Source organism: Coffea eugenioides, chromosome 6 (assembly GCF_003713205.1).
Source record: "Coffea eugenioides isolate CCC68of chromosome 6, Ceug_1.0, whole genome shotgun sequence".
NCBI lineage: Eukaryota > Viridiplantae > Streptophyta > Magnoliopsida > Gentianales > Rubiaceae > Coffea > Coffea eugenioides.
The window spans coordinates 5,974,456-5,982,718 of NC_040040.1; the positions used below are offsets into that span (position 1 = coordinate 5,974,456).

General features: G+C 36.0%; 1 protein-coding gene across 3 annotated transcripts; it reads right to left on the reverse strand.

Annotated features, from left to right (window-relative positions):
* Nucleotides 1-2,904: 2,904 nt before the first annotated feature.
* On the reverse strand, nucleotides 2,905-7,948 carry LOC113774566 (serine/threonine-protein kinase PCRK1-like). Of its 3 annotated transcripts, XR_003468825.1 has the most exons (6): nucleotides 7,697-7,948; nucleotides 6,644-7,062; nucleotides 5,127-5,387; nucleotides 4,761-4,883; nucleotides 3,410-3,994; nucleotides 2,905-3,261 (listed from the first exon to the last, which is right to left on the reverse strand). XR_003468825.1 is itself a non-coding variant. In XM_027319114.1 (5 exons), exons 2-5 carry the CDS (start codon nucleotides 7,022-7,024, stop codon nucleotides 3,479-3,481), a joined length of 1,281 nt encoding a protein of 426 aa, XP_027174915.1. In that variant the 5' UTR covers nucleotides 7,025-7,092; nucleotides 7,697-7,948; the 3' UTR covers nucleotides 2,905-3,478. The 3 variants fall into 3 exon arrangements, 2 of the variants coding, with proteins under 2 accessions (XP_027174915.1, XP_027174914.1); XM_027319114.1 differs by having other exon boundaries at nucleotides 2,905-3,994; nucleotides 6,644-7,092; XM_027319113.1 differs by having other exon boundaries at nucleotides 2,905-3,994; nucleotides 7,697-7,947.
* Between the last annotated feature and the right edge of the window lie 315 nt (nucleotides 7,949-8,263).

Sequence of the window (8,263 nt, forward strand, 5' to 3'; positions counted from 1 at the left end):
AGACAAACGCGCTTTCTCTTTTACTGGCGGTGGAACCCTTCTTCAAATCAGTAAAGTGAAATAAAAGGGTGGAATGATATTTCTAAGTTTCAATTTGCTTGGGACTTTTCTACATCTTTATTCAATTATTTTTAGAATTAATCCTATATACACTAATACTGACAGTGTATATACACTATTATAATTTGATACATGACACATGTGCAAAATTTAAATTAGTTGTATACATTGTCAAGCTTTTGTTTTTATGGGTTAAAATATTTTATTAGAAAAATAGTTCAAAGCGTTCTTCATGTTTTCGTCAAATGAATTATTTTATCCTTCACTTTTGAAATAGTAACTTTACATCTCTTACAAAATCAAGTTGGCAATTTTTTATCCTAATCTAGATTTTCGACAATTTTTTTACCCTAAATCCATCACGTGACCTACCTATGAGATTATTTTTTTTAGAGGCAAAAAAGTTAAATCCCATTTGTAGTTAAACAAATAACCTAATCCATATTCATTCTTAACCTTATAAAAATGTATATTTCAACATGAGCCACACACATTTGTTTCCTGAAAAAGTAGGATATGATCAAATTCTTAATCATCTTTGCCACTAAAAGTGTGAGATTTAACCTTTTTTGTACTTAAAAAATGATTGAATGTGAGTCACTTGATGATTTCAGGCTAAAAATTGGTTTGAAACTTATGTTGGGATAAAAAATTGCTATTTTGAAATTGCAAGGAATGTAAAATTAATATTTTAAAAGTGAAGGACAAAAAAATTCATTTGACAAAATGTGATGAATGTTTTGAACAATTGTTCCTATTTTATTACACGTTTCTCTTTTTAGCACTATCACACTTTTGAAACCATTATTATGTTCAAATGAGGTGCCATAAGTGACTCTTTTAATTTCTTAAAACCTCTGTGTGTGTATATATATAGGTTGTAATTGATGAAAAGAGTTTTTTTTTCCTCTCTTTGAAGGCCTGGTGAAAAGAGCTAAGCTAGAAAGAAGTAAGATATAACTATTTCATTTCACTGAAAAGATGAACAATCCAAAGAAATTTCTGTTAATTTAGATTATCTAGTAAAGAGCACGTACGCAAAGTGCAACAAATTTCGAGGCCTTTAATCTAGTTCTCGCCTTGGGTTCTACACACACACACATATATATATATATATATATATATATTGGGTATCCCATAAGTAACATTTAAGTTTTTAAAAGAAAATCCAGAGTAGAAGTACTGCACTTATTCTTAAAAATTTCAGAGAGTGCACTAGTACACTTGTAATTTGATGGTTCACCTCTCATGCAAATCTTTTTAGACTCCTTCTCATAGAATAGGAATAAATTAGATAATTGCCGTTTCAGATAAAAGAAAAAAAAGTAGCATTTTAGTTTGAAAAAAAAATGAAGACTAGTGCTATGAGAACATTTATGAGGTAGACCTCCATGACGATAAAGATAACGGATTTATGAGCTACCAAAATTCATGTGCTTTGCTTACATGATAAGGACATGAAAGAAAATTGAAGTAGTATTTATTACGGACTGATGCCTTCAGCATGCTAAAAAAAATTTCAGTCGCTCCTCAACTATCATATTTTGATCGCTGTAAATGACTAAAACACCCACCTATAATTTAACATCTTTAATTTAAAGATTACCGATTTTAGACTCCTTTTCATGGATTGATTGTTTGTTTGTGAAATACCTTCAAATTTATTGTTGGGGGGGGGGGGGTGATAAATACATATCATTAATTGTTGCACTTTGCTTAAGGTATTAGATCTTAAATGATAGTAGTAAAAGATGACTTTTGTGGCTATTTGTTGTCATAGAGAGTGATTTTTATGGGTTTATGACTTTGTATTCAAGAAGAAGTCGTGTTCTTTTAATGCGTTGAAAGGGATATATACAAAGAAAGTTATTCTTTTTTTTTTCATAAGTATTTTGCATGTGGTAAACTCTAAAGTATTTGCGTCTTTTGATCCACAAAAAAAAAGTGGATGAATTTTTTTTTCAAGGCGTCAAAATCATTAAACTTATTAAAAGAAAGATGGCCGCATACGCATTCAATAACACAAGGCAGCCTTTTTTCACGTTTTTTCATTCGTATTTCCATTGTTAACCAAGCACTCAAAAGCATAACGAATGGAAACTGTCGTAATTACAATATTAGTAGTACAAAAATCCTTCCTTATTTTGAAGCCAATATACGTAACAGCCCATGCAATATACATTAATATATGAAAGTTTTCTTGTTTCTGAAATGGGGACACTTGACTGACTGAGTGCAAACTGACATCATCAGTAAGCAAAAAGGAAGGCAAGCCAGCCGAAATAATTAATATTTATAATCCTTGACGTTGTTTAATTACAAGTAATGAGCTGGCAAGCGCATTTCAAGACATCAAACCCCTGCCAAGCCGTGTCAGGTTCCCAAGTCAGTCTTAATAATTCATCGAACGCAGATGGCAGCCCAGACCAAACGCGTCCGAGCGTTAACTGTCATTTTAACACGCAACTCGAGTGGCTTTTTTTTTTTTTTGGGGCGGTGGTAATAATTGGTAAGCATCGAGAATCAAAGAATAAATGAGGCCATTTTTTGGGACAAGCATTTAGGTCCCTGCCTATTGCGTATTCCTGGGGATGATTCCAAGAACTTTACTATGATCCTCATCCTCATCACTGGAAACAGATGGTCACCGAGTGACCCTTTTTTGCAGTGAACATGGTTCAAAGACCTGGCCGAGTCGTCATCGAATTCCATTCCGATGTCAAAACAGGACTTTCTGTTTCGATATCAAAACGAAATGAGTTGACTCCAAGATAATAGATCATCGAAAACTCGATCGAAACGTCTCCGAGATGAATAAAAACGGTCAATCTGCCTCAAATCCAATTTGAACCATGGGAGTGAAATGCCCAAAACCCCAATCCAGATTTTTCTTTCAGAACTATTTAAGATATTCCCGTTGCTGGAGTACTTTCCATCGGAACATGGAGAGTGCAACAGCGACAATATCAATTTTACAAATGAAAGCATAAAAAAAACGTTCCACCGTGTTTTTCTATACATAGAGACGCATTAAAGAACCGATGGACCTTTGGGCATCTCCAAGATCCCTTAAACAACAAATCATATGGTTACCAATCTGACACTTCCACATTTTTTTTACACGTCGAACATTACAGACACCATCTAAATCCTTTCTATCAAATTCAGCACCCAAGCATCTCTTCCCATCCCTAGAAGTTCCTGCAATTCGCATATTTCGCTTGCATTTGATGTAGTTAGACGTCACCAGAGGTAAACGAAAAATTGATAGCCTCTTTCAAGTTTAAAGGTATAATAGAATGGAGTCAAGAAATACCATAGCTTCATCAGTCTATGGAAACACACTAACCTGCTATATATGTACCCAAAAACAAGACCCCCCACAAATCCTCTCATACTCCGGGGGGCCCCATAGCAATCAGTATGTTTTCACATGCTTTGATGACCAGATCCGAACTAACCAACCGCCCTCTACAACCCTTGCGTCCATGATCCTCCTTTTGTTCTTCTTCCCAGCTCCCTCTTCAGTTTCTTTTTGCCCCACAGCCTTCAAAGGGGGGCGAGGACTGCCTATTTCCACCGATGCCGCCACCACTTGGTTTACCATTGCCACCACTTCACTCATTTTTGGGCGTGTTTTTGCATGTCTGGCCAAGCACCGATTGGCGACAAGAGACAGTTTGTGAGCTGACTTGATTAAGTGTTTCCTTTCAAGCCTTGGGTCTAAAATCTGTTGAAACTTTTTAGCATCTGATAAGTATGGCTTTACCCATTCTAAGAGCTTTTGTTCATTTCTGGGTCGATTGCGATCCAATGGCCGTCGTCCTGTGATGAGTTCATATAAAAAGACCCCATAACTCCATACATCACTCTTAGATGTTAGACGACCAGTTTGAATGTATTCTGGAGCTGCATATCCCATTGTTCCAACAACCTGATAAATGCACGTTTGTTTCAAGTAACTAAGTAAGAATGGCCCCATAATTACCTTTCATAAACTTCAATGCTCTTAAGACATTTGCAAAGAATATAGATATATATATATTAAAACCACACATATGTTTGAAAAAATACTGTAGCACTTTTTTGATGTGATATATATGATATAAAAAGGTGGTAAAAAATGTGTTAATAATGCAAGCAAGTCAGTGTGTGTAAATAATGTGTAAATAATGTGCAATCCAAACACATATGTTTCTTTTAAAGAGCTGAAACTAGGACTGTTATGATGTGCTAGTGAAGCTACTCTAAGATTAAAGCGCAGAGTTCCATTCTTCATGAACAACTTCATCACCTGGATTTGTGGATAGTTCAGTAAGAATATACAAAAACATTTTTTCTGAGCAAATGCGCAAAGTTAAATAGCTTGAATCTTTAAAAGTTAGACGCATCCAACTCTGTTACCAGTTTTGATTCATTTGAATTCGTCAGCTGCTACCATTTGAAATAAGATACAACATGTTGAGGTGGCCAAGCTACTCCAATATCATAGATCAACAATTACCATTACAAGTCAGTTTTCTTTTATCGTCAACAGTGGAGGTCATGCAAAAGTTACTCATGTTCAATCACATGATAAGCTGAACAAAAATAAAGATGTCATTTTACACGAAGGATGCAATAATTCATGCACAATGAGGACCGTGTTAGCACTTAACATCTATAAGGGGGATCGCAGCAAACATTTTATGAGCACATACCGCTGTTGAGACATGAGTTAATCCTTCTGAAGGACCCAATCTAGCCAATCCAAAATCTGACAACTTAGCATTCCAATCCTCGTCTAAGAGAATATTCGAAGCTTTGAAATCTCTGAAAATAATCTACAATATTGAAATGGGTCGATAAGACTATGCAAAAAAGTTCTCTTAAATTTGCCTTGAAAGCCAGAATATTAGCACAAAAATAGAGACACTTAACACATGGAGCATTCAATGGTCTAATTCTAATAACAAAAGAAAGAATAAATAAATGGCCTAATTTTGCTCTGAATGAATTAAAAGAAGAGAAAGATGCACCTAACTATCATCAAATCGGGGGAATGTTAGGAAGGAAAGCAAAATCACCTGAAATTCCATTTCCTCATGTAAGTATGCTAAACCACGAGCAGCATCTTGGGCAATCTTTAATCTCATAGCCCAGGAGAGCGGTGCTTCTGACTTAACTGACAAATGGTCTTCCACACTTCCATTTGGCATAAATTCATAAATAAGAAGCCGCTGGATTCCTCTCTCATCATCCTCTGCACAGTAGCCAATAAGTCTGACAAGATTTGGATGTTCAACAACCCCCAGAACATTAACCTCTGTAATCCACTCCTTGTGACCCTATTTAAGAAAAAGAATATCATGTCAAATACAAACATAAGAAACAAAGGATTAGTTAACTGCTCACGATGTGCAATTGATACCTTGACATAACTGAAGCAGCAACGCGAATAGTAATCTAAGACTTTTATCTATAAATAGCGAGAATTAATTAATTTTTAAGACCATTTAAACTACCAAAGATGCAGGACTACTAATTCTATGACATATGGCAGTTTTGCAATGCTATGTATTGAGAATTTGCAGCAGCAATGCAGTCTTCAATATGATGATGATCATTACAGTTTCATATGTCTCCTTTTCCAATTTCCACTCCTTTCTTCATATCAATAAAACCTTGAATATCAGTTGTACAACACCCGTCAGGTGTTAATGATAGCAGCAATCAAAGCTAACTTGTGTTAGAAAACAAGTACTGGAGCAAATGGAGTACAATCTAGGAATCCAAAATTTCTGTAATTAATGGTCATTTTCTGGTCTGTCAATACAGCAGCTGCTTATATCCTACAGTCTTATGCAGAAAAAAACCAAGATATAAAACCTAGTTTACCTTGCTTGGAAAACTTGTAGAGCATGACAAGGAAGGCATAACTTCTATGAGGAGATTAGGTTGGATGACCTCTAAAAGACAAAGTCAGTGAATTATTCTCGCAGTTAAGTTAGCTGCATATGTTATATCAGTGGGATGAACACAAATAAGAGAGTGAAAATCACGTGAACCTGCAACGAGTTATAACAGGAGCCAACGAACTTAAGTGTTACTATAGAAATCAGGACTACCTTGCTGCCTTGTTAACATGCATGTTGCAAACCACCGAAGGGGAACCTACCAGAAATACTCGACTGAATTCCCTTTTTAAACAAATTCAGTACCTTATTTTCACAAACTGAAATAGAAAACAACATTGAAGTGTTTCTGTATATTTCAATACCAAAGGCTCCATTTTAAAGCTCTTAAGCGAGTTCCATTCTCTAGTTTACAACTATTAGTTGCCATACTCATACCACCCATTAAACAATACTTGCCCTTTGTATGCAGGACACTGGTCCCACCAAAGCTAGCACTCCATGACAATTAGACTACATATTCAATTATACTTGACTAAAGAAGAACTACCCCAAAGAATATCATGAAACACATTAAGTTGCCGAATGCTAGTTGCGTTAAATTAAGAGTTAAAATTATCAACAAGATAAAAGTCATACATGTAAAAGGTTAATAATCTAGGATAAGAGATATTGACGAGAAGTCTTGCCTGCATTCCCCTGCTACCAAGTTGCTTTACAGCTACATCAACTCTTTTAAGAGGATCATCTGAACTCTTGATCACACCTCTATATACACAACCAAAACCACCCTCTCCAAGCTTAGTGGAGCGGCTAAAATTCTTTGTCGCTGCTTTCAGCTCAGCAACAGTGAACACTTGGAGATTGTTGGGCCTTTCAGACAAGCTGGGAAATTGGTTCCTTCCCCTGGACTCTGTACTAGCATCTGACATATTCTGAGAATTAAGTTCAGATCCTGATTGCCTGACATCACGATCAGCGAAAGCAGAACAGGAGGATGGGACCAATGTTGACTTTGTGGTCTTAGGATCATCCTTCCTTTCTCCCAAATAAAACTGGAAACACTTCATAGCCTTCAATACCCTGCAATTCCTCCGTGCAAATCCAACTGTAGGAGCAGAACATCAATACCATGCAACTAATCAAGAAAATATCAGTGAATGAGGTGGAACTAATCCTGTCCAAATTAGGTCAAACATCGCGTTTCCGTAATTGCAAAACAACTAATCGTAGTGGATAAAATTTGCAAACAAAGGAATTTAAGAGTGACATTCCATATTCAAGATGGAAACTTTAATAAGACTGCGTTACCAACAAAGAAACCTACCAACAGCATATACTTTATAACAACCCAAAATACTGCCATATTTTCAAGTATATTGAAGTGAAACCAATACCTCAGAAAGATCCAGAATAATCAACATACTTGTCCACATATCCCAAATTAACCGGTTACCACGCCTATGAGAAGCATAGTAAAACTCCCAACTATAAGTAGTCAACGGGTTGATGTTCATCATAGCCCAGATGAGAGAAAGCAAGGAATTCGTGGCCATCTTTGCAGGAAAAAAAAAAAAAAAGAAAAAACTATCTTTTCATATCTCTATTGCGCAAAAAATTAAAAAACTCCAGCAGGAACCTATTATGTTTGCAGGACGGGAGCAATTTGCAGCAAAAAAAAACAAAGATAAGAAAAAAGGATTCCACTTTCGGTAGGCACTGAAAAATCCGACAAAACTCACCTTTGGACTATGCAATCTGAGTGGATGAGAAGTATGGTGAAAATACCCAATCTCTGAAAGTATAGAGGAAAAAAAAAACCCAGAACTCCAATAGACGGCCTGAACAAGGGAAGGACGTACGAGTCTTGGTCCCTTTGGATGACTGGAAGAGTGGTCTTCACACGGCAATAGCCCAAAGTCTGCTTTCCAAACAAAGGAATATGAAGAACCCCGCACAAAATTACAAAACCAATAATACCTATTTTCGCAGCCCCAAAAAAAAAAAAAAAGAATTCTTAAATTCTTAGAGGATATACAAACGTGTATGAATTATCAATGTACTTAGTTGGATCAAATATAAGAATGATGATGATGGGGAAGCCGCGGCATTAAAGCGAGTCCAAGGTAAGGTGTGAAGTGTAAAGGCCTTCTTTTTTGAAATACTTAAAATAAGTAGTATTATTATTGTGGGGACATTCTAACGTCGAAGTCAAGACAAACAATGGATTGGAGGAGAGAAAAGGTCTTTAGTCTTTACACAAACGAGTTGGTAGAAGTTAGGACGTGGGGTCAATGGTTCTCCAAGGT